The sequence below is a fragment of the Hypanus sabinus genome, unplaced genomic scaffold (genome assembly GCF_030144855.1).
Source record: "Hypanus sabinus isolate sHypSab1 unplaced genomic scaffold, sHypSab1.hap1 scaffold_739, whole genome shotgun sequence".
NCBI lineage: Eukaryota > Metazoa > Chordata > Chondrichthyes > Myliobatiformes > Dasyatidae > Hypanus > Hypanus sabinus.
The window spans coordinates 34,392-59,891 of NW_026781590.1; the positions used below are offsets into that span (position 1 = coordinate 34,392).

The window sequence follows — 25,500 nt, forward strand, 5'->3', positions numbered from 1 at the left end:
TGTGTGATGGGACGGTGTGGAGGGAGCTTCACTCTGTGTCTGACCCCGGGAGTGTGTGATGGGACGGTGTGGAGGGAGATTCACTCTGTGTCTGACCCAGGGAGTGTGTGATGGGACGGTGTGGAGGGAGATTCACTCTGTGTTCGACCCCGGGAGTGTGTGATGGGACGGTGTGGAGGGAGATTCACTCTGTGTCTGACCCCGGGAGTGTGTGATGGGACGGTGTGGAGGGAGATTCACTCTGTGTCTGACCCCGGGAGTGTGTGATGGGACGGTGTGGGCGGGGGGAGTTTCATTCTGTGTCTGGCCCCAGAAGCGTGTGATGGCAGAGTGTGGAGGGAGATTCACTGTGTGTCAGACACCCAGGAGTGTGTTTTGAGATGGTGTGGGTGGAATGTTTCCTTTGGAGTTAACACACACAAGCCAGGAATAAGTAATTTATTATTCTTTGACAGAAAGTAGTCAAATTGTGCAAAGATCAATGAAAAAGTATCCGGGAGAGATTGTCACCCTCTCTCCGTTAACCACAATCATCACATGAACAATATCTGGGCCTCCCTCTGTAATCAAATCCATTTCTGCCTGCCCCAGCCGAGTCACAGACCCTGGGCCAAGAGGGCGAGATCCCCTTCTAGCTTGAGAAAGGAGGTGTGTTTGCCCCTTTCGCACATTCTCAACTCTCCCCGCACCAGTTCTCGCTCTTGCAGTGGGGAGGTGGAAGAGTCACCCAACCCCCTCTCCCTCTCCGATACTTTCAGATCAGGACACTGGCCACCGGCAGCTTGAGAGACCTTCCTTCCCTGGGCACCACGATCTCTTCCTCAGACTCAGGCGGAGCTGCATGGAGCAGGAAGGAGAGAGAAGAGTCAGTCCGTGCCATGGGAGTGATTTCTACCCCCACCTCCCCTGCTCCTATGGCTGAACTAGATTCCCCTTCCCCACATCTTCCAAAGACTAGTATATCCCAAATACTAACGAGCTGCTGAGTGACTCCAGGGAGAGGAAGGAGGTGAATGTGTGCCCGTCTACACTGGGGGGTCAGCGGTGCACAGAGTCAGCAGCTTTAAATCCCAGCTGAGCTGCCCTGGACCCAGCTCACTGATACAATCACACGGGAGATTTGCCAGTGTCTTTACTTCCTCAGGAGGTTCTGCCGGTCACCGAACACTCTGACAAACTGCTGCAGATGTACTGCTGGAAGTGTCCTGACTGGATGCACCACGGTCTGGTACGGCAATTCGAACGCACGGGAACACAGGAAGCTGCAGAGAGCAGTGGATACATCACAGACACATCTCCCCACCACCGGTGTATCTACGGGGGGTGGTGGGGGCTGCCTCAAGAAGGCAATGTCCATCAGCAAAGATCCCCACCATCCAGGCCGTGCCATCTTCTCACAGCTCCCACTGGGCTGGAGGTACAGAGACCTGAAGTCCCACACCACTGGGTTCAGGAACAGCGACTTCACTTCAATCGTTCAGTCCTTGTACCAACCAGCACAATCTGAATCACTACCACAGTACAGCACAACTGGGCACCACAGTGAAATTTGTTTATGGTCTAGTCAAGTTCTTTCTTATAAAAATTGTGTCTAATTTATGTTTAATTTCAATGCTGTTTCTTATCACTTAGGATCCTTTACCATCGAGGACATCCCTCTTCCTGTCACCAGGACACGGTCTCTTCTCATTACTGTCACCAGGACACGGTCTCTTCTCAGTACTGTCACCCAGGACACGGTCTCTTCTCATTATTGTCACCCAGGACACGGTCTCTTCTCATTACTGTCACCCAGGACACGGTCTCTTCTCATTACTGTCACCCAGGACACGGTCTCTTCTCATTACTGTCACCCAGGACACGGTCTCTTCTCATTATTGTCACCCAGGACACGGTCTCTTCTCATTATTGTCACCAGGACACGGTCTCTTCTCATTACTGTCACCCAGGACACGGTCTCTTCTCATTATTGTCACCCAGGACACGGTCTCTTCTCATTATTGTCACCCAGGACACGGTCTCTTCTCATTACTGTCACCCAGGACACGGTCTCTTCTCATTACTGTCACCCAGGACACGGTCTCTTCTCATTATTGTCACCCAGGACACGGTCTCTTCTCAGTATTGTCACCAGGACACGGTCTCTTCTCATTATTGTCACCAGGACACGGTCTCTTCTCAGTATTGTCACCCAGGACACGGTCTCTTCTCAGTATTGTCACCAGGACACGGTCTCTTCTCATTATTGTCACCAGGACACGGTCTCTTCTCAGTATTGTCACCCAGGACACGGTCTCTTCTCAGTATTGTCACCAGGACACGGTCTCTTCTCATTACTGTCACCCAGGACACGGTCTCTTCTCATTACTGTCACCCAGGACACGGTCTCTTCTCATTATTGTCACCCAGGACACGGTCTCTTCTCATTACTGTCACCCAGGACACGGTCTCTTCTCATTATTGTCACCAGGACACGGTCTCTTCTCATTACTGTCACCCAGGACACGGTCTCTTCTCATTACTGTCACCCAGGACACGGTCTCTTCTCATTATTGTCACCAGGACACGGTCTCTTCTCAGTATTGTCACCCAGGACACGGTCTCTTCTCATTACTGTCACCAGGACACGGTCTCTTCTCAGTATTGTCACCAGGACACGGTCTCTTCTCAGTATTGTCACCAGGACACGGTCTCTTCTCAGTATTGTCACCCAGGACACGGTCTCTTCTCATTACTGTCACCAGGACACGGTCTCTTCTCAGTATTGTCACCAGGACACGGTCTCTTCTCAGTATTGTCACCAGGACACGGTCTCTTCTCAGTATTGTCACCCAGGACACGGTCTCTTCTCATTATTGTCACCAGGACACGGTCTCTTCTCAGTATTGTCACCAGGACACGGTCTCTTCTCATTATTGTCACCCAGGACACGGTCTCTTCTCATTACTGTCACCCAGGACACGGTCTCTTCTCATTATTGTCACCCAGGACACGGTCTCTTCTCATTATTGTCACCCAGGACACGGTCTCTTCTCATTATTGTCACCCAGGACACGGTCTCTTCTCATTACTGTCACCCAGGACACGGTCTCTTCTCATTACTGTCACCCAGGACACGGTCTCTTCTCATTATTGTCACCAGGACACGGTCTCTTCTCAGTATTGTCACCAGGACACGGTCTCTTCTCATTATTGTCACCCAGGACACGGTCTCTTCTCATTACTGTCACCAGGACACGGTCTCTTCTCAGTATTGTCACCCAGGACACGGTCTCTTCTCATTACTGTCACCCAGGACACGGTCTCTTCTCATTACTGTCACCCAGGACACGGTCTCTTCTCATTACTGTCACCCAGGACACGGTCTCTTCTCATTATTGTCACCCAGGACACGGTCTCTTCTCATTATTGTCACCCAGGACACGGTCTCTTCTCATTACTGTCACCCAGGACACGGTCTCTTCTCATTACTGTCACCAGGACACGGTCTCTTCTCATTACTGTCACCCAGGACACGGTCTCTTCTCAGTATTGTCACCCAGGACACGGTCTCTTCTCATTACTGTCACCAGGACACGGTCTCTTCTCATTATTGTCACCAGGACACGGTCTCTTCTCATTACTGTCACCAGGACACGGTCTCTTCTCATTACTGTCACCAGGACACGGTCTCTTCTCAGTGTTGTCACCAGGACACGGTCTCTTCTCAGTATTGTCACCCAGGACACGGTCTCTTCTCATTATTGTCACCCAGGACACGGTCTCTTCTCATTATTGTCACCCAGGACACGGTCTCTTCTCAGTATTGTCACCCAGGACACGGTCTCTTCTCATTACTGTCACCAGGACACGGTCTCTTCTCATTACTGTCACCAGGACACGGTCTCTTCTCATTACTGTCACCCAGGACACGGTCTCTTCTCATTACTGTCACCCAGGACACGGTCTCTTCTCATTACTGTCACCCAGGACACGGTCTCTTCTCATTATTGTCACCAGGACACGGTCTCTTCTCATTATTGTCACCCAGGACACGGTCTCTTCTCAGTATTGTCACCAGGACACGGTCTCTTCTCATTATTGTCACCAGGACACGGTCTCTTCTCAGTATTGTCACCCAGGACACGGTCTCTTCTCATTATTGTCACCCAGGACACGGTCTCTTCTCATTATTGTCACCAGGACACGGTCTCTTCTCAGTATTGTCACCCAGGACACGGTCTCTTCTCAGTATTGTCACCCAGGACACGGTCTCTTCTCAGTATTGTCACCAGGACACGGTCTCTTCTCAGTATTGTCACCAGGACACGGTCTCTTCTCATTATTGTCACCCAGGACACGGTCTCTTCTCAGTATTGTCACCCAGGACACGGTCTCTTCTCATTATTGTCACCAGGACACGGTCTCTTCTCATTATTGTCACCCAGGACACGGTCTCTTCTCATTATTGTCACCAGGACACGGTCTCTTCTCATTATTGTCACCAGGACACGGTCTCTTCTCATTATTGTCACCAGGACACGGTCTCTTCTCATTATTGTCACCCAGGACACGGTCTCTTCTCAGTATTGTCACCCAGGACACGGTCTCTTCTCATTATTGTCACCAGGACACGGTCTCTTCTCATTATTGTCACCAGGACACGGTCTCTTCTCATTACTGTCACCCAGGACACGGTCTCTTCTCATTACTGTCACCAGGACACGGTCTCTTCTCATTATTGTCACCAGGACACGGTCTCTTCTCAGTATTGTCACCCAGGACACGGTCTCTTCTCATTATTGTCACCCAGGACACGGTCTCTTCTCATTATTGTCACCCAGGACACGGTCTCTTCTCAGTATTGTCACCAGGACACGGTCTCTTCTCATTACTGTCACCAGGACACGGTCTCTTCTCATTATTGTCACCCAGGACACGGTCTCTTCTCATTATTGTCACCAGGACACGGTCTCTTCTCATTATTGTCACCCAGGACACGGTCTCTTCTCATTATTGTCACCAGGACACGGTCTCTTCTCATTACTGTCACCCAGGACACGGTCTCTTCTCAGTATTGTCACCAGGACACGGTCTCTTCTCATTATTGTCACCAGGACACGGTCTCTTCTCATTACTGTCACCCAGGACACGGTCTCTTCTCATTATTGTCACCAGGACACGGTCTCTTCTCAGTATTGTCACCAGGACACGGTCTCTTCTCATTACTGTCACCAGGACACGGTCTCTTCTCAGTATTGTCACCCAGGACACGGTCTCTTCTCAGTATTGTCACCAGGACACGGTCTCTTCTCATTACTGTCACCAGGACACGGTCTCTTCTCAGTATTGTCACCAGGACACGGTCTCTTCTCATTACTGTCACCAGGACACGGTCTCTTCTCAGTATTGTCACCAGGACACGGTCTCTTCTCATTACTGTCACCCAGGACACGGTCTCTTCTCATTATTGTCACCAGGACACGGTCTCTTCTCATTATTGTCACCAGGACACGGTCTCTTCTCATTACTGTCACCCAGGACACGGTCTCTTCTCATTATTGTCACCCAGGACACGGTCTCTTCTCATTATTGTCACCCAGGACACGGTCTCTTCTCAGTATTGTCACCCAGGACACGGTCTCTTCTCATTATTGTCACCCAGGACACGGTCTCTTCTCATTATTGTCACCCAGGACACGGTCTCTTCTCAGTATTGTCACCAGGACACGGTCTCTTCTCATTACTGTCACCAGGACACGGTCTCTTCTCATTATTGTCACCCAGGACACGGTCTCTTCTCATTATTGTCACCAGGACACGGTCTCTTCTCATTATTGTCACCCAGGACACGGTCTCTTCTCATTATTGTCACCAGGACACGGTCTCTTCTCATTACTGTCACCCAGGACACGGTCTCTTCTCAGTATTGTCACCAGGACACGGTCTCTTCTCATTATTGTCACCAGGACACGGTCTCTTCTCATTACTGTCACCCAGGACACGGTCTCTTCTCATTATTGTCACCAGGACACGGTCTCTTCTCAGTATTGTCACCAGGACACGGTCTCTTCTCATTACTGTCACCAGGACACGGTCTCTTCTCAGTATTGTCACCCAGGACACGGTCTCTTCTCAGTATTGTCACCAGGACACGGTCTCTTCTCATTACTGTCACCAGGACACGGTCTCTTCTCAGTATTGTCACCAGGACACGGTCTCTTCTCATTACTGTCACCAGGACACGGTCTCTTCTCAGTATTGTCACCAGGACACGGTCTCTTCTCATTACTGTCACCCAGGACACGGTCTCTTCTCATTATTGTCACCAGGACACGGTCTCTTCTCATTACTGTCACCAGGACACGGTCTCTTCTCATTACTGTCACCCAGGACACGGTCTCTTCTCATTATTGTCACCAGGACACGGTCTCTTCTCATTATTGTCACCCAGGACACGGTCTCTTCTCATTACTGTCACCAGGACACGGTCTCTTCTCAGTATTGTCACCAGGACACGGTCTCTTCTCAGTATTGTCACCAGGACACGGTCTCTTCTCATTATTGTCACCAGGACACGGTCTCTTCTCAGTATTGTCACCCAGGACACGGTCTCTTCTCATTACTGTCAGCAGGACACGGTCTCTTCTCATTATTGTCACCCAGGACACGGTCTCTTCTCATTACTGTCACCCAGGACACGGTCTCTTCTCATTATTGTCACCCAGGACACGGTCTCTTCTCATTATTGTCACCCAGGACACGGTCTCTTCTCATTACTGTCACCAGGACACGGTCTCTTCTCATTATTGTCACCCAGGACACGGTCTCTTCTCATTACTGTCACCCAGGACACGGTCTCTTCTCATTACTGTCACCCAGGACACGGTCTCTTCTCATTATTGTCACCAGGACACGGTCTCTTCTCATTATTGTCACCAGGACACGGTCTCTTCTCATTACTGTCACCCAGGACACGGTCTCTTCTCATTATTGTCACCAGGACACGGTCTCTTCTCATTATTGTCACCCAGGACACGGTCTCTTCTCATTATTGTCACCAGGACACGGTCTCTTCTCATTATTGTCACCAGGACACGGTCTCTTCTCATTATTGTCACCAGGACACGGTCTCTTCTCATTATTGTCACCCAGGACACGGTCTCTTCTCATTACTGTCACCAGGACACGGTCTCTTCTCATTATTGTCACCCAGGACACGGTCTCTTCTCAGTATTGTCACCAGGACACGGTCTCTTCTCATTATTGTCACCAGGACACGGTCTCTTCTCATTATTGTCACCCAGGACACGGTCTCTTCTCATTATTGTCACCAGGACACGGTCTCTTCTCATTATTGTCACCCAGGACACGGTCTCTTCTCAGTATTGTCACCCAGGACACGGTCTCTTCTCATTATTGTCACCCAGGACACGGTCTCTTCTCATTATTGTCACCAGGACACGGTCTCTTCTCATTACTGTCACCCAGGACACGGTCTCTTCTCAGTATTGTCACCCAGGACACGGTCTCTTCTCATTACTGTCACCCAGGACACGGTCTCTTCTCATTACTGTCACCCAGGACACGGTCTCTTCTCAGTATTGTCACCCAGGACACGGTCTCTTCTCATTACTGTCACCCAGGACACGGTCTCTTCTCATTACTGTCACCAGGACACGGTCTCTTCTCAGTATTGTCACCCAGGACACGGTCTCTTCTCATTATTGTCACCAGGACACGGTCTCTTCTCATTACTGTCACCCAGGACACGGTCTCTTCTCAGTATTGTCACCCAGGACACGGTCTCTTCTCATTATTGTCACCAGGACACGGTCTCTTCTCAGTATTGTCACCCAGGACACGGTCTCTTCTCATTACTGTCACCAGGACACGGTCTCTTCTCATTACTGTCACCAGGACACGGTCTCTTCTCAGTATTGTCACCCAGGACACGGTCTCTTCTCAGTATTGTCACCCAGGACACGGTCTCTTCTCATTACTGTCACCCAGGACACGGTCTCTTCTCATTACTGTCACCCAGGACACGGTCTCTTCTCAGTATTGTCACCCAGGACACGGTCTCTTCTCATTACTGTCACCCAGGACACGGTCTCTTCTCAGTATTGTCACCCAGGACACGGTCTCTTCTCATTACTGTCACCCAGGACACGGTCTCTTCTCAGTATTGTCACCCAGGACACGGTCTCTTCTCATTACTGTCACCCAGGACACGGTCTCTTCTCATTATTGTCACCCAGGACACGGTCTCTTCTCAGTATTGTCACCCAGGACACGGTCTCTTCTCATTACTGTCACCCAGGACACGGTCTCTTCTCATTATTGTCACCCAGGACACGGTCTCTTCTCAGTATTGTCACCCAGGACACGGTCTCTTCTCATTATTGTCACCCAGGACACGGTCTCTTCTCAGTATTGTCACCCAGGACACGGTCTCTTCTCAGTATTGTCACCCAGGACACGGTCTCTTCTCAGTATTGTCACCCAGGACACGGTCTCTTCTCATTACTGTCACCAGGACACGGTCTCTTCTCAGTATTGTCACCCAGGACACGGTCTCTTCTCAGTATTGTCACCAGGACACGGTCTCTTCTCATTACTGTCACCAGGACACGGTCTCTTCTCAGTATTGTCACCCAGGACACGGTCTCTTCTCATTATTGTCACCCAGGACACGGTCTCTTCTCATTATTGTCACCCAGGACACGGTCTCTTCTCATTACTGTCACCCAGGACACGGTCTCTTCTCATTATTGTCACCCAGGACACGGTCTCTTCTCAGTATTGTCACCCAGGACACGGTCTCTTCTCAGTATTGTCACCAGGACACGGTCTCTTCTCATTACTGTCACCCAGGACACGGTCTCTTCTCATTATTGTCACCCAGGACACGGTCTCTTCTCAGTATTGTCACCCAGGACACGGTCTCTTCTCAGTATTGTCACCCAGGACACGGTCTCTTCTCAGTATTGTCACCCAGGACACGGTCTCTTCTCATTACTGTCACCAGGACACGGTCTCTTCTCAGTATTGTCACCCAGGACACGGTCTCTTCTCAGTATTGTCACCAGGACACGGTCTCTTCTCATTACTGTCACCAGGACACGGTCTCTTCTCATTACTGTCACCCAGGACACGGTCTCTTCTCATTATTGTCACCCAGGACACGGTCTCTTCTCAGTACCACTATTGTGGACAAGGTACAGAAGACTGGAGACCACAGTGAATGTTTCAGGAAAAGCTTCTTCCTGTCCACCATTGTATTTCTGGATGCTCCGTGAACGCTATACCTCATTGCCAGTACGTGTCTTTCCTTTCCAGGACATCAGAGATGCTCTTTCTTCAAAGAATGGGGTTTCCCTTCCTCCACCATTGATGCTGCCCTCACCTGCATCCCCTTTCCCCAGACATCTACGCTCATCCCATCTTCCCAGCACCTTAACAGTGATTGTTCCCCTCAACCTTACCCACCACCCCATCAGCCTCTGCATCCAAAGCATCTCCCTCCATAACCTGCACCATCTGCAAAGGGATCCTACCACTAGACACATCTTCATCTCCCGCCCTCTCTCCACATTCAGCTCCCTCCACCTTTCCCCTGTCCATTCGTCCCTCCCCACTCATCTCCCTCCTGCAAGCAGTCAAGGTGCCACCCTTGCCCTCACGCCTCCTCCTCCACCTCTATTCAGGGCCCCAAACAGACCTTCAGGCGAGGCAACGCTTCACCTGCGGATCTGCTGAGATTGTCCATTGCGTTCAGCTCCCTCCACGGCAACCTCCTGTACTTTGGTGAGACCCATTGTAAATTGGGGGAACTTCATGGAGCAACTCCACCCCATCTGCCAAAAGCAGAACTCACTGGTGGCCAAACATTAAATTTGATTCCCATTCCGACATGTCGGTCCATGGCCTCCTCTTTTGCCAAGAAATCAGGGTGGAGGAGCAATACCTCATATTCTGTATGCATAGCCTCCAACCTGATGGCATGAATATTGATATCTCCTTCGAATAAAAAAAATCCCTCCCCCTTCTTCTGTTCCCCACTCCAGCCTCCTAATCCTTCTCACCTGCCCATCACCTCCCCCGGGTCCCTCCCTCCTTCCCCTTCTACAAGTCTACCCTCTCCCCCAGAGCCCTTCTTCTCCAGCCCTTTACCATTTCCACCCAACACCTCCCAGCTTCGCACTTAATCACCTGGCCCTCCCACCTATCTGGTTTCACCTCTCTCCTTCTCACAATCCTCCTCCTACCCCTCCCACCATTTTATTCTGGCATCTTCCCTCTTCCTTTCCAGTCCTGAAGAGTCTCAGCCAGAAATGTTGACTTCATTTCCATCGCTGCTGCCTGACCCGCTGAGTTCCTCCAGTATTTTGTTTGTGTCACCTCTTCTTCACATTAGTTATTTTATTATTGTAGTGTACAATCATTTTATGCCTTGTACTGTACTGAACAACAAACTTCACAACACGTCAGCGATAATGAACGATTCTTACGCTCTGGAGGTCTCACTGCACCTGCTCACACACATACAGTGGCTTGTGGGTCAACCCCCGCAATTACTTTCACATTTTATAGTCTCATTCTCTAAACTTAAAATATTTAAAGTAGGAGTTAAATTTAAAAGTAAGATTCTGAGCTAATCTACAAAATATTGTACATCTTGTCAAATCAAAAGAAAACTTGCAAAATTTGTCAACAGTTTACTAAAAATTAAAAAGCAAAATTGTGAGGCTGAAGAAGTATTCATCCCCTTTGTAATTACAAAGTTTACTTCCCTCAGATGCCATACTGCTTATTACCTTACTAACACCCAAATTTATTCATGTAAAAAACTGGAGGATCACATTTTCAATCAATTCATAAGAATAAATACACCTTCTCTCTGCAAGGTCCAACAGTATGGTAGATTTTCAATAGACCAAATCAAAATGAAGAGTGCATTAATACAAGTCAGGAAAATGACAATAGGAAAGGACAAAGCTGGGAAGGGTACAAGACCATCTCAAAGGTAATGAACACATCCCGGAGCTTAGCGTAATTACCAAAAAGTGGAAAAAATCTGAAACCACAGCCACACTGCCCCGGTCAGGCCACCCCTCTAATGGCACTTGTAAGCAGGCACTCGGAGTGAGCTGCAGAAGCAGTGGGGGCAACTGGAGATGAAGTTCGTGGCTCTGCCATCTCTAAGGCCTTGCACAAAGAGAGTGTTTGTGGAAGAGTGGCAAGGAAGCAGCCCTGGCTTTTAAAAACAGCACAACCTTGTCCATAAAAACTTTGCAAAGTGTCAACACGCACAAAATGCTGAATGATCACATCAGGTAGCATCTATGGATGGGAATAAACAGTCGACGTTTCAGGCTGAGATTCTTCATCAGGACAGGAGAGGAAGGGGAAAGTCAGAAAAAAAGGTGGGGGAAAAGGAGCAAGTACAAGATGGGTGAAACTGAGAGTGGGGGACGGATGAAGTAAAAAGCTGGGAAATTGATTGGAGAAAGAGATAAAGGGCTGGAAGAGGTGGAAACTGTTAGGAGAGGACATAGAAGAATGGGAAGGAGCACCAGTGGAGGGTGATGGGCAGGTGAGAGGGAAACTGGAATGGTGAAGGAGAGAAGGGGGGCAATTACCAGAAGCTTGAGAAATCGAAGTTCATGCCATCAGGTTGGAGGCTACCCAGATGGAAAACCCTCTCTCACTGCTCCCCCTCTGTGATCTCTGCTGCTTCCTCCCCTACCCCCATTTACTTATTCTGACTTTCCCTTTCCTTTCCATTTCTGAAGAATTGTCTCGGCCAAGATGACAACTGTTTACTCTTTCCCTGACCTGCTGGGTTCCTCCAGCATTCTGAGAGTTGCTTTGTATTTCCAGTACTTGTTTGTCATTTGTAAAGCATCGCTTAGCAGGTCGCATAAAGATACGGAAGTAGGTCTCGAGTCGCATCAGACTAAAGTGGAACCTTTAGGCCTCAGGTGTGGTGTAAATCTGACACTGTGCATCAGCTGGGTGACCCATCCCCACTCTGTATTATGGTGGAGGTAGCATTGTGCTATGGGGATGCTTTTCAGCAAAAGGGACTGGAAATCTGGTCAGGATTGATGGGAAGATGAATGCTGCTAGATACAGAGAGATCCTGGATAAAAACCTGCTAGCCTCTGCCTGAAATCTTAAACTGAAGGAGAAATTAGACTTTCAGCAGGGCAGTGACAGGGCACACTGTCAGAGTGACAATGAAGAAAATTGATATCCTCGAGTGGCCCAGAGTCAGATCGAACCACTCTGGCAAGTCCGCAAGATTACCGCTGCTTCCCACCAACACTGCATAGTTTGAGCAATTTTAATTTTGCAAGAAGGAATGGGCAAATCTTGTTCCATCATGTTGTGCAAAGCTAATAAATATTTACCCAAAAAGTCTACTGGCTGTAATAGCAGCGAGAGTTGGTTCAACTAAGTACTGAGCAAAGGGGATGAATACTTTTCAACTGCTGACGTTTCAGCTTTTGAATTTTTAGTTCTCCATGCTTTACAATTTTTCCGTTCTTTGTGCTCTACTGTGAAAAAAAGGAGCATGTGATTCACAGATAAAAATTCTCAGTTAAATTGATCTGACTCCTGCTTGTAATACGCACTTATGTGAACAAGGTTAGGGACTGAAAACTTTTACAAGGAGAAAGGAGGAGGTGGGCAAGAGTTGGGGGGAAGGGGCAGGCAAGAGTGGGGAGAGGGGCGCCAAGAGCGGGGGTGGGGGGGGATGCGAGGGCAGGGGAAGGGGCAAGACGGTGAGAGGAGTATCCCAGGCTGTCTGCGTCCCCCCCCCCCGTTTGCCCTGCCTCCTGGCCCCCCCCCCCCCCCCCCCAGTCACCTGGGTTCTGGCTGAGCCTGACCGGCCCCTGTCTGGGGTCTTCACTCTGTCTCACCTACAGGAACAAATCAAATGCAGATGACTTCAGTGTGGGCACAGGGGGGCAGCCTCCCGCCCACAGTGGAAAGGGGAGGAAAGAGGTTAAATCTACGAAGAAATATTGGAGAGGGCCAGAAACGAGCCAAATCGGCAGGAAGCGCAGTGTGATTGTGCGTACGAATGTGGGAGGGGTGCAGGAATGATCCAACTTCGCAGGAGGGGCAGGGTAATGGTGTTGCAATGTTGGAGGGGCACGGGCAGGAACGAGACAAATTCAGCGCTGCAGTAACCCACCTTGTGTAAGCAGCTCAGCCTTACGCCGGTCCTGTTCGATGAAGATTGCAGTGGCAAGGAAGGCCGCTCCCCCCAGGACCCCGGCAAAACAGCAGAGCATCAACGAGTATTCCAGGCTGCGAAACTCCCAGAGGTACGAGTCCGGGTGATGGCGGCGGATGGCATCCGAGATCTGGGGGAGCAGGGGGGTCAGAGAGGGAGACAGTGAGAAGGGGCATGCCAAGAGAGGGGCGAGGGAGCTGGGTAAAGGGGGCAAGGGTGGGGTATAGGCCGGACAGGGGCTATAGTGGAGTTGGTAAGGCAGGGAGATGGGGGACGGTAGGAGACAGCAAGGAGTGGGGCTCATCGATCTGTCAGCGAGAGGCGGGGAGCGCAGATGCAGACCGTCTCTGCCACCCGACTGACTCACCACTCCAATGAGGTAAGGGCTGCTGGCGTCTCCTAGGAGGTGGGACATGGTGATCTGGAAAGCCTCAGCTGTTGATCGGCGCGTCGGTATCACCACGTACTGAGAGGGGAGACAAAGTGGCGGGAGGGAGAGAGGGGAAGGAGATTGTTAGACAGACTGCATCACTGCCCTTCCCTTGGCCTGTACCCCCGGACTGAGAAAACACCTGACAGCGTGCAGCACTGCAATATACCCTTCAACACACGATGATTCTGAAACTAAATCCCTTCTGCCAACACAATGTCCATACCCCTCCGTTCCCTGGACATTCACCTGTCTGTCTAAAAGCCTCTTAATGTGTATCTGCCAACCACATTCCAGGCACCCACCCACATCTCCGTCAAATTTACCCCCCTCATGCCCTCGGGTATCAGACATTTTGATCTTGGGGGGGTGGGGAGAGGTACCGGTGGCCTCTCACGATCTTGTAAACCTCTGTCAAGTCTCCCCTCACTCCACTGCTCCAGAGAAAACAACCCAAGATGTCCAGCCTCCCCTTACAGCTCATCCCTCAAGGGCAGACGGCATCCTGTGCTCTGTCTCCAAAGCCCCCACACCCCTCCCAGGACTGAATGAATTACTCCTGAGGTGGCCTGGCCAAATCTACAACACAAATACCTTTGGGAGAGAAGGGGGCAGGATCACAGTCCCCCACCCTCCCCTTTGGGACCATCTGGACTGACAGACGGGAGATATTACCTCCCGCCTCCTGTAATCAGTTCCCTGACTCACGGAGGCTAAGCGTTCAAAACACCTTCTTCACCACCCATCACTCCACTTCCAGGGAACCATGTACCTGAACCCCCCAGGCCCTTCTGCTCTACAACACTCCTCAGCGTCCTGCCGTTCACCATGAAAGTCCCATCCTCGGGTTAACAGTAGGTGAACGGCTACAATTTTAATAGTCTGGGAGCTAAATGCACCAATACAGGCCATTCAGCCCTACCAGTCCATGCCAACCAGTCCCCACTTCCCTTATCCCTCGAAACTGCACCCCCCCCCCCCCCCCCCATGTACCTGCCTGAACCACGTCCTCTGGCAGCTCATTTCATACATGGACCACGCTCTACCGAAGAAAGTTGCCTCTCTCTCCATACCCTTTCAAATCTTTCCCCTCTCACCTTCAAACTCATGGCCCTATCTTATGTTTTCCTCATCCCTGGTGAAAAGACCGTTTCATCCACTCATGTTGCGCCTCTCATGATCTTAAACCCTCGGCTGTCCCTCGATCTGTGTTCCAACAAATAAAGACTTTACCCGGGCAACCTCTCCCAATTTTTCACTTTATGAAGTGATTTTCTATTTTTCATTAACTTCTGTTCATTGCACGTGTGAAATCACTTTTCAGAAATGTCTGTGGTGTGTACAGACCAGCACATCGCCTGGAAATCATGTCAGCACTCAAACAAATTTCAGATTTTGGAGTTCTTCAGGTTTTCGGATAAAGAGTGCTCGTGCCCCTTGCCCCTTCTCATCGGCCTGCACTGCGCTGTCTCTGTAGCTGTTACACCTTATCTGCTTTTGCCTCGTTCTACCTCGATGCTCGCTAAATTTCCCGTTATGCTGCAGCAGTACCGTGCAAAGTATAATAGTAAAAACTGTAATCTACAATAAGTATGTAAAAAGAGCATAAAAAAAAGCAGTGAGGTGGTGTTCATGGGTTCAATGTCCATTCAGAAATCAGGTGGCAGAAGGGAAGCAGTTCCTGAATTGTTGAGAGTGTGCCTTAGGCTCCTGTACCTCCTCCCTGAGAAGAGGATGATGGGGGTCCTTAATGGTGGACGCCACCTCTTCCACTTTTTGAAGGTGCCCTGGATGCTGGGGAGGCTAGTACCCATGCCAAAGCTGGCTGAGTTTCCATGGACAAGCACAGCGTAATGATCTGCTCTGAATGAACAGCATGAAAGACCCATTTGTCATTGCACCTCGGAACATTTAGCAATAATCCGCCAATTACCAAATTTACAGAAGATGGTGAACGGGCTAGGAGCCTCTGGCACCACTCTGCCCACCTTACTGATTGATTGAACTGCACTTGGACAGCCGAGGGTAAATCAAAGACAATGAGCAGGAATTTCAAGTAAAGAAACATGAAGCAAATTGGAAACATGACACTGAAGGAACTGAGATCAAGAGCATAAAGACCCCTAGAGAGTTCCCCCCCCCATCCCGTTTCTTTCACTCTCCTGCCCTTCACCCCCACCCGCCTTCCTTAGTGATTCCACACTCCAGCCTCCCTCCCTGAGGCTCTTCCCACTTCCCCTACCCCCACTGCCTCTCCATCTACCACAATGAACGACCGGCAGACAGGGAGGGGAAACACTTACCAAGAGGATGTCAGCAACAATCGCCCAGTTCAAGGAGAGCAGCAACTCGCCGAAGAATATGAAGACCTGCAAAAGGGGGAAGAGGGTTGGGGAGGATTGGTGGGAGGGGGTGGGGGAGAGCGAAGTACGGAGGGATAGAGATAGCAAGGAGGAGGGGGGAGAGTTGTGAGAGTGGGGGTGAAGGGAGAGGGATGGGCCATGAGAAGGGGAGAGTCAGGTCTAGTTCTGAAGGGGTTGCCCAGCCACAGCCCACCAGTTGATGAGGTGAGCGCCCACACCCACCCATCACCCCCCCCTCCCTCCCCGTTCCTCCCACACTCACATAGGTGGCGACGGTGCTGGCCTCGGCCATAGCCACGGCCAAGAAGAGGAAGGGTGCCGAGGACAACATGCCGAAGGCACAGACGAGGGGGTCGGCCCGGGGATTCACCCGCCGGTAACGCCTGCTTACCTCCACCCCGGCTCCCACCCCAAGGAACCCCGTCACACAGGTGACCACCCCAAACAGCAGGCTGGGGGGGGGGGGGGCAGAAAACAGGAAAGAAGGGATGGAGTGAAGGCAAAGGGGAGGAAAGAGAGAGAGCGAGAGAAAGAGAAATCAGGCTAGCACATCTGACAGCGCTCCCCCCATCACGCTCCCTCCTCACTCCCATCGCACCCCTCCTTCCCATCATGCTCCCTCCCTCACTCCCATCATGCCCCCTTCCTCCCATCTCACTCCCCAAAACCACGCATTCTTCCTCACTTCAGCAGCCTCTCCACTATTGCTTCTCATTTTCAGCCCTTCTCTCCGATGGTGCTCTCTCCCACCTTGCCTCCCCCTGCCCCACTTCGGGCTGACTGCCTCGCTCCTCCCTCCCTGCCCTGCAAGCACTCCCATCCCTCCCCAGGGCTCATCCGCCTCCCTTGGACAGAGGCAGGGAGGTAGTTACCTGTCGGTGGAGTTGCAGGGTCTCTGGGTGCAGGGTTTCATGGTGCCCTGGACCACCTGAGCTCGGAACAGATAGGCCGGAGCCCAGAGGGCCAGACTCCCGGTTACAAATGCCACCGACGTGAAGCCGAGGGAGGACAGGATGAAGCTGTTACTGTGTGTGGGACAGAATGAGAGACAGTTGATCAGACACAATGTCCGCTTCGGCGCTTTGGAACTGAGAGTCAGACACACCGCTCTCCTCTCCCGCAATGACGTTGGACCCCCTCACCCACCCTGGTACTAAGCATCAGGAACTCACTTCGAAGACAGGGCTTTGATATCAGTGATCCATGAGGTGTTCACCAGCTCCCGATCTGACCGGCGTTCCACTGCTCCACGAGGAAGTTCCGGGATAACCAGAAGCAGCAGGACAACTGCCAAAAGCCCGAGGCCTGGGGTCACCTGTGGAATGTGAGTGAAACAAGTTACAGTCCCCCCCATACCCCCCATCTCTGTGACCACCCTCCTACATCCATCCTGTTACCCCTTCCCATCTCCTTGACCCTCTCCCTCCCCGTCTCTGTGACCCTCTCCCTCCACTATACCCCTCCCTCCCCTGCACCCCTCCATCTCCACGAACCCCTCCCTCTTCTACACCCCTCCGTGAACCTCTCCCCCATCTCCGTTCTCTCCCCCGCGTTCCTCTCCACCTGTATGTAAGGGGGTTTCTTATTGGTGTAAGGGGTTTCTTTGTTACAGCGTATGTTAATCAAAATGGCTTCTTTGTTTTGTTAAAAGTAGGAATGCTTCTTTGTTGTGACAAGTGCTTTCTCTCGCAGTTTGTTTGGGTTAAAATTACCGATAATGAGAATTGCATTCATTTGTTAACCAACTGGGAAGGATGTTATTCTCTCTTCTGGGTCTGTAAACTATTGTTGGCGGGCTTCTGGGGAGTTGGTGCGAGGGGGTAAGAGAGAGAGGATGCGATGCTGAAACTGGGCGACAGAACGGATCGCGTGCTGGGATCCGAGGCCAGGAGGTTCGGCGAGGAGATGAGGACAGATGTACTGGGCTGATCAGTTCGGGTGGTCCTGAGCAGCGAGTCCAGGAGTTCAGCGGGGATCGGATTCATTAATTGAGCCCCAAAGGTTGTGCACGAAGGGGTTTGGGCGCCTTTTCTCGATTTTCTTTTCCTTCATATATACTTTATCGTTATTAATCACTTAGTTCTAGTAAGATCTATAAAGAGTAATCATTTAATCCCACTGACTGTTATTTGGCGGGGTGGGATATCACACAGCATCAACACAAGCTGATTATCCAGTCTGGTGGGGCCGAAGGCTGACCCCCCCAGATGGAAGCAAGTTGAGCGAGCCAGGGGGCTATGTACCCTACGCACTCCTCTACACCCCTCCCAGACTGTTACCCTCTCCTGCCATTACCCACTCCCAGTACCCATTCTGGCCCATCCCATTATCTCCAGCCATCTCAAACTCTGGGACCCAGCTCACCCTGAGGGCCCAGTGCCAATCCCCTGCGGCGTCGTTCACCTTCGATCCCACAATGTAGCCCAAGCCACTGGGAAGAGGGGAGAAGGGATGAGGGGAACGAGAGAAACAGGTACAGTGTCAGACAGAGCGAAGTTCCTTCCACACGATCCCATCACACACTCCCGGGGTCAGACACAGAGTGAAACTCCCTCCACACCGTCCCATCACACACTCCCGGGGTCAGACACAGAGTGAATCTCCCTCCACACCGTCCCATCACACACTCCCTGGGTCAGACACAGAGTGAATCTCCCTCCACACCGTCCCATCACACACTCCCGGGGTCAGACACAGAGTGAATCTCCCTCCACATCGTTCCATCACACACTCCCGGGGTCAGACACAGAGTGAAACTCCCTCCACACCATCCCATCACACACTCCCGGGGTCAACCGCAGAGTGAATCTCCCTCCACACTGTCCCATCACACACTCTCAGGGTCAGACACAGAGTGAATCTCCCTCCACACTGTCCCATCACACACTCCTGGGGTCAGACACAGAGTGAGGCTCCCTCCACTCCGTCCCATCACACACTCCCGGGGTCAGACACAGAGTGAATCTCCCTCCACACCGTCCCATCACACACTCCCGGGGTCAGACACAGAGTGAATCTCCCTCCACACCGTCCCATCACACACTCCCCGGGTCAGACACAGAGTGAATCTCCCTCCACACTGTCCCATCACACACTCCCGGGGTCAGACACAGAGTGAATCAATCTCCACACCGTCCCATCACACACTCCCGGGGTCAGACACAGAGTGAAACTCCCTCCACACCATCCCATCACACACTCCCGGGGTCAACCGCAGAGTGAAGCTCCCTCCACACTGTCCCATCACACACTCCCAGGGTCAGACACAGAGTGAATCTCCCTTCACACCATCCCATCACACACTCCTGGGGTCAGACACAGAGTGAGGCTCCCTCCACTCCGTCCCATCACACACTCCCGGGGTCAGACACAGAGTGAATCTCCCTCCACACCGTCCCATCACACACTCCCGGGGTCAGACACAGAGTGAATCTCCCTCCACACCGTCCCATCACACACTCCCCGGGTCAGACACAGAGTGAATCTCCCTCCACACTGTCCCATCACAGATTCCTGGGGTCAGACACAGAGTGAATCTCCCTCCACACCGTCCCATCACACACTCCCGGGGTCAGACAAAGAGTGAATCTCCCTCCACACCGTCCCATCACATACTCCCAGGGTCAGACACAGTGAATCTCCCTCCACACCATCCCATCACACACTCCCGGGGTCAGACAAAGAGTGAATCTTCCTCCACACCATCCCATCACACACTCCCGGGATCAGACACAGAGTGAACCTCCCTCCACACCGTCCCATCACACACTCCCGGGGTCAGACACAGAGCCCTCCACACGGTCCCATCACACACTCCTGGGGTCAGACACAGAGTGAATCTCCCTCCACACCATCCCATCACATACTCCCGGGGTCAGACACAGAGTGAATCTCCCTCCACACCATCCCATCACACACTCCCGGGGTCAGACAAAGAGTGAATCTCCCTCCACACCATCCCATCACACACTCCCGGGATCAGACACAGTGTGAATCTCCCTCCACACGGTCCCATCACACACTCCTGGGGTCAGACACAGAGTGAATCTCCCTCCACATCGTCCCATCACACACTCCTGGGGTCAGACACAGAGTGAATCTATCTCCACACCATCCCATCACACACTCCCGGGGTCAGACAAAGAGTGAATCTCCCTCCACATCGTCCCATCACACACTCCTGGGGTCAGACACAGAGTGAATCTATCTCCACACCATCCCATCACACACTCCCGGGGTCAGACACAGAGTGAATCTCCCTCCACATCGTCCCATCACACACTCCCGGGGTCAGACACAGAGTGAATATCCCTCCACACCGTCCCATCACACACTCCCGGGGTCAGACACAGAGTGAATCTCCCTCCACTCCGTCCCATCACACACTCCCGGGGTCAGACACAGAGTGAATCTATCTCCACACCGTCCCATCACACACTCCTGGGGTCAGACACAGAGTGAATCTATCTCCACACCATCCCATCACACATTCCCAGGGTCAGACACAGAGTGAGGCTCTGTCCATACCCACCTGCCCACAGGGATGGCGAAGTAGAAGATGGAGAGCATGCGTGTACGTTTGTCTCCCACAAAGAGGTCGGCGATGACAGTGGGGGCAATGGTAGAGTAACTCGCCTCCCCCACTCCAACCAGTCCACGCGTCAGCAGCAGCGCCCAAAAGTACTGAGGGAGGGAAAAGGAGAGAGTCACCTTGGGATATCAGAGCTGATGTTAGAGGGCAGGAAATTGGAGGGGGAAGTGGCAGGGAATGGAAAAGGAGGGGGAGAGGGGCAAGGGGCTGGAGCAGGGGGTGAGCAGCTGCAGTGGGAGGATGCGGGTGTGATGGTGAGGGGCTGGAACCTGTGGTGGAAAGGGGAAAGTGGAGTATGGGGCCAAAGGCCTGGAGCAGGCAGAGGGGTTTGGAACTGAGAGGCTATCCCAGGGTTGGGGCCAAGGGTTTAGCCCTGGTGACTGGTGGGGATGAGGGGTTAGTGGTTGGGCTGTGAAGGCATGAAGGGTTAGCGGTCGGGCTGTGAAGGGGTGAGGGGTTGTGGAGGTGAGGGGTTGTGGAGGTGAGGGGTTGAGTTGAGCTGTGAAGGGGTGAAGGGTTAGCGGACGGGCTGTGAAGGGGTGAGGGGTTGTGGGGGTGAAGGGTTAGCAGTCGTGCTGTGAAGGGGTGAGAGGTTAGGGGTTGGGCTGTGAAGGGGTGAGGGGTTGTGGGGTGAGGGGTTAGGAGTTGGGCTATGAAGGGGTGAGATGTTAGCAGGGGCTATGAAGGGGTGAGGGGTTGAGTGGTTAGCAGTTGGGCTATGAAGGGGTGAGGGGTTGTGGGAGTGTGGGTTTAGGGGTTGGGCTGTGAAGGGGTGAGGGGTTAGGGGTTGGGCTGTGAAAGGGTATGGGGTTGTGGGGGTGAGGGGTTAGCAGTCAGGCTATGAAGGGGTGAGGGGTTGAGGGGTTAGCGGTTGGGCTGTGAAGGGGTGAGGGGTTGTGGGGGTGAGGGGTTAGCAGTCAGGCTATGAAGGGGTGAGGGGTTGTGGGGGTGAGGGGTTAGGGGTTGGGCTGTGAAGGGGTGAGGAGTTGTGGGGGTGAGGGGTTAGGGGTTGGGCTGTGAAGTGGTGAGGGGTTAGGGGTTAGGCTGTGAAGCGGTGAGGGGTTAGGGGTTAGTGGTTGGGCTGTGAAGGGGTGAGGGGTTGGGGATGGTCTGTGAAGGGTTGAGGGGTTGTGGGGGTGAGGGGTTAGCAGTCAGGCAATGAAGGGGTGAGGGGTTGAGGGGTTAGCGGTTGGGCTGTGAAGGGGTGAGGGGTTGTGGGGGTGAGGGGTTAGCAGTCAGGCTATGAAGGGGTGAGGGGTTGTGGGGGTGAGGGGTTAGGGGTTGGGCTGTGAAGGGGTGAGGAGTTGTGGGGGTGAGGGGTTAGGGGTTGGGCTGTGAAGTGGTGAGGGGTTAGGGGTTAGGCTGTGAAGCGGTGAGGGGTTAGGGGTTAGTGGTTGGGCTGTGAAGGGGTGAGGGGTTGGGGATGGTCTGTGAAGGGTTGAGGGGTTGTGGGGGTGAGGGGTTAGGGATTGGGCTGTGAAGTGGTGAGGGGTTAGGGGTTGGGCTGTGAAGGGGTGAGGGGTTGGGGATGGTCTGTGAAGGGTTGAGGGGTTGTGGGGGTGAGGGGTTAGGGATTGGGCTGTGAAGTGGTGAGGGGTTAGGGGTTGGGCTGTGAAGGGGTGAGGGGTTGGGGATGGTCTGTGAAGGGTTGAGGGGTTGTGGGGGTGAGGGGTTAGGGATTGGGCTGTGAAGTGGTGAGGGGTTAGGGGTTAGGCTGTGAAGCGGTGAGGGGTTAGTGGTTGGGCTGTGAAGGGGTGAGGGGTTGGGGATGGGCTGTGAAGTGGTGAGGGGTTAGGGGTTAGTGGTTGGGCTGTGAAGGGGTGAGGGGTTGGGGATGGTCTGTGAAGGGTTGAGGGGTTGTGGGGGTGAGGGGTTAGGGATTGGGCTGTGAAGCGGTGAGGGGTTAGTGGTTGGGCTGTGAAGGGGTGAGGGGTTGGGGATGGGCTGTGAAGGGGATGGGGGTTGGGCTGTGAAGAGGGGAGGGGTTGAGTGGGTGGTGGTGTGGGGGTGAAGGGTTAGGCGGGAGAGCAACGGGGAGTTGCGAATATTATTTTCCAGCACTCACCGCCCGAGGAACAAAGGAGCTGAGCAGTGTCACTGCCGACCAGAAGAAGATGCCACAGCTCATGATGATCTTTCGGTTGTAACGGTCACCCAGATAACCAAAGATGGGCGCGAAGATCATGTATGAGCAGATGAAAACTGTGGAAAAAGCCGGTCACACTCAGTGACCCAAATGGCTTCAGTCTGACAGTTTATATAAAGAGGGAGAGAGCAGGAGAGAAGGCAAGTCGACAGTGGGAGCGCGGCAGGAAAAATCCCCCCCAGAATGAGAGAGGAATGAGTGGCTTGGGGCATTTCTATGTAGGAAGCCTTGGAGTAGGTTAAAGACTGGGGTCTAATCCAGGGGTTCAGGGAGATTATATATGGAATGACAGATCCCCAGGAGTGGGTTACAGACTGGGATCTAATCCAGGGGTTTGAGAGGTTTATACATAGAGTATCAGATCCCCAGGAGTGGGTGGTAGATTCGGACCTAATCCAGGGGTTCAGGGAGTTTATAGAGCACCAGCCTCGTAGGAATGGTGAACAGGAGGGGTATGGGGAGGGGGTAGGTGGAGGGGTATGAGGAGGGGTATGTTACCTGTCTGCAGTAATCCTGAACTACCATCATTAATATGGAAATATTCCTCGATGTCAGGTAGAACTCCTGTGAAGAGATTGAGAGACACACGGAAGTAACATTTCTGTCTTTCCCCCAATCCCTTGGAAAAATCACAGCTGTCCCATGTACAACATTTTTCCAAATTAGCTAAACTAATCTCTTCTGAAAACTCTTCTCAGGCTTCCAGCCGGCTACAAGTATCAGTTTTAACCAACATTTCAATGACAAACTCGATCATCTTCAACAGGCACGACTAATCTGGTGGGATTTATAACTCCGTTGTCCCTCCCTCCCGATTGGTTAGTCCCCATCCACTCTCACTCCTTGTTTACAATTAAATTCCAGTTCTTACTTGGAGCAAGACCTTTCATCTTTGTTAAAATTCTTTTCCTCTAGTTTTATTTCAATTACTTCCTTCACCAGGCAGTCCCAAAAGGCACGGGCACAACACAGTATTTTTGTGTCAATCCTATGGCCATTACGAATGCAGTGTTCAGCTACCACCGATTTCTCTAGGTAACCCAAGTGGAAACACCTCCTGTGCTCCTTGATGCAAGTTTCAACCGTCTGGCCAATAGACTCTGCTTCCCATTCATAGGGAATCCTGTAAATGCCACTGTTCTGGGTCCCAGGGCAAGTTTGACCTGCGTAAATTGTGATTTGAGCATTCTCAATGGCCATAGGATTGACTCAGATGGCACAAAACTGCTGTGCCACGCCAGTGGCTTTTGTGACCGCCTAGAAGCCATTGAAATAAAACTCGAGGAAAAGAATTTTAACGAAGACCAAGGTCTTGCTCTAAGTAAGAACTGGAATTTGATTGTAAACCAGGTGGTATAGCAGAAACCTGATTGGATGAGGACTAACCAATCAGGAGGGACAGATGCCGGACTAGACATGCCCAGGCATAATCCCTGATGAAGATGGCAGAGCTTGTCATTGAAATATTGATTAAAATCGATATCTGTGCCTGGCTGGACGCCCGTGAAGAATATATTCTTCATATACGCTGGGAAGGCACTAGATCCTTAATCCCTTCTGCTTGCACAATGTAATTATCCATCCCTTCCCTGCTCACCCATTGCCACTCCCTCGAAAACCCAAGTTTGTCCAACCTCTGTTAATAATACATACTCTAGGACCATCTGGACTAAGAGAGGGGAGATATTTCCCCAGGTATGATATCACCCCCCACTCCTGTAGTCAGTTCCCTGACTGATGTAGGCCAACGTACAAAACACCACCTTCACCACCTGGTCTACCTGTGACTCCACTTTCAGGGAACCATGTACCTGTACCCCCAGGTCCTTCAACACTTCCCAGGGTTGGTACCAGAAGCCTGTGCCCCCAGCACATCAGGGAGTTGTCACAAGTGCTACATTTTCCTGTGTATGTTTGGATGTACAGGTGACAAATAAATCTTATTCAATCTCATCTGTGCGGCCACTTTCAGGGAGCTGGGGACTTGGATCCCAAACTCCCTCTGTACATCAGTACTGTTCAAGGTCTTGCCATGAGCTGTGTGCTGTCCATTCATTGTTGAGCTGTCAAGCCCCCACCCCCGCTTGCCCGGATTAAACTCCATCCCCATTCCTTTGCCGGTATCTGCAACTGATCAGTATCGCACTGTATCCTCTGGCTCTCTTCTACACTGTCCACACCATCACCGATCTCTGTATCGTCTACGAACTCACTACGTTTTCATCCAGTTCATTCATACGTAACAAAACAGTGTTATGAATCCTTGTGGAACACCGCTGGTCACGGATCTCCACTGAGGCCAACCCTCTACCTTTGGGGGCAAGCCATTTCCAATCCGAACAGCCAGTTCACTGTGGATCCCACCTCATCAGCTTCCCTATGAAAGTCCACATAGAAAACATTCACAGTTCCACTTTCATCGACCACCTTTGTCACTTCCTCAGGAAACTCAAGCGGCTCAGTCCCCTCCCCACACAACACTCCCCGCTCTCTTGACCCACCGGCCACCGTGAACCGGTCCATGTAGTTCAGCAGGTTGATGTAACAGAGGACGCAGACGGTGCTGACGGCGCGACCCCGCCCGACCCCCGGCGGGCTCGGCGTCGGGACTTGCCCTTCCTCTGGTCCCTCCCCATCCCGATCGCCTTCCCCAACTCCGGACACCGACGCCTCCTCCATCATCGCCGCCCTCCGCCGGCCTGCATCTTCCCCTCACGTGATCAGCCTCCCCACGCACGT

At 52.0% G+C, this 25,500-nt stretch overlaps 1 protein-coding gene across 2 annotated transcripts; it reads right to left on the reverse strand.

Annotated features, from left to right (window-relative positions):
- Window positions 1-423: 423 nt before the first annotated feature.
- Window positions 424-25,477, reverse strand: LOC132390018 (protein spinster homolog 1-like). 2 transcript variants are annotated; one of them, XM_059962597.1, is made up of 13 exons: window positions 25,263-25,477; window positions 23,260-23,325; window positions 22,681-22,817; window positions 20,556-20,707; window positions 18,389-18,455; window positions 17,197-17,339; window positions 16,897-17,049; window positions 16,287-16,476; window positions 15,965-16,030; window positions 13,599-13,697; window positions 13,190-13,361; window positions 12,857-12,911; window positions 424-837 (listed from the first exon to the last, which is right to left on the reverse strand). In XM_059962597.1, exons 1-12 carry the CDS (start codon window positions 25,441-25,443, stop codon window positions 12,898-12,900), a joined length of 1,440 nt encoding a protein of 479 aa, XP_059818580.1. In that variant the 5' UTR covers window positions 25,444-25,477; the 3' UTR covers window positions 424-837; window positions 12,857-12,897. The 2 variants fall into 2 exon arrangements, with proteins under 2 accessions (XP_059818580.1, XP_059818579.1); XM_059962596.1 differs by lacking the exon at window positions 12,857-12,911 and having other exon boundaries at window positions 25,263-25,474.
- Between the last annotated feature and the right edge of the window lie 23 nt (window positions 25,478-25,500).

What these genes read in the sequence shown, in the direction of transcription:
- LOC132390018 (XM_059962596.1), bottom strand. Translation starts at nt 25,443, where the DNA reads ATGATGGAGGAGGCGTCGGTGTCCGGAGTTGGGGAAGGCGATCGGGAT. An exon ending in TTCAGGATTACTGCAGACAG is followed by an intron (nt 22,818 to 23,259) that starts GTAACATACCCC and finishes CTTTTTCCACAG; the next exon opens with TTTTCATCTGCTCATACATG. An exon ending in TTCGCCATCCCTGTGGGCAG is followed by an intron (nt 18,456 to 20,555) that starts GTGGGTATGGAC and finishes CCCTCTTCCCAG; the next exon opens with TGGCTTGGGCTACATTGTGG.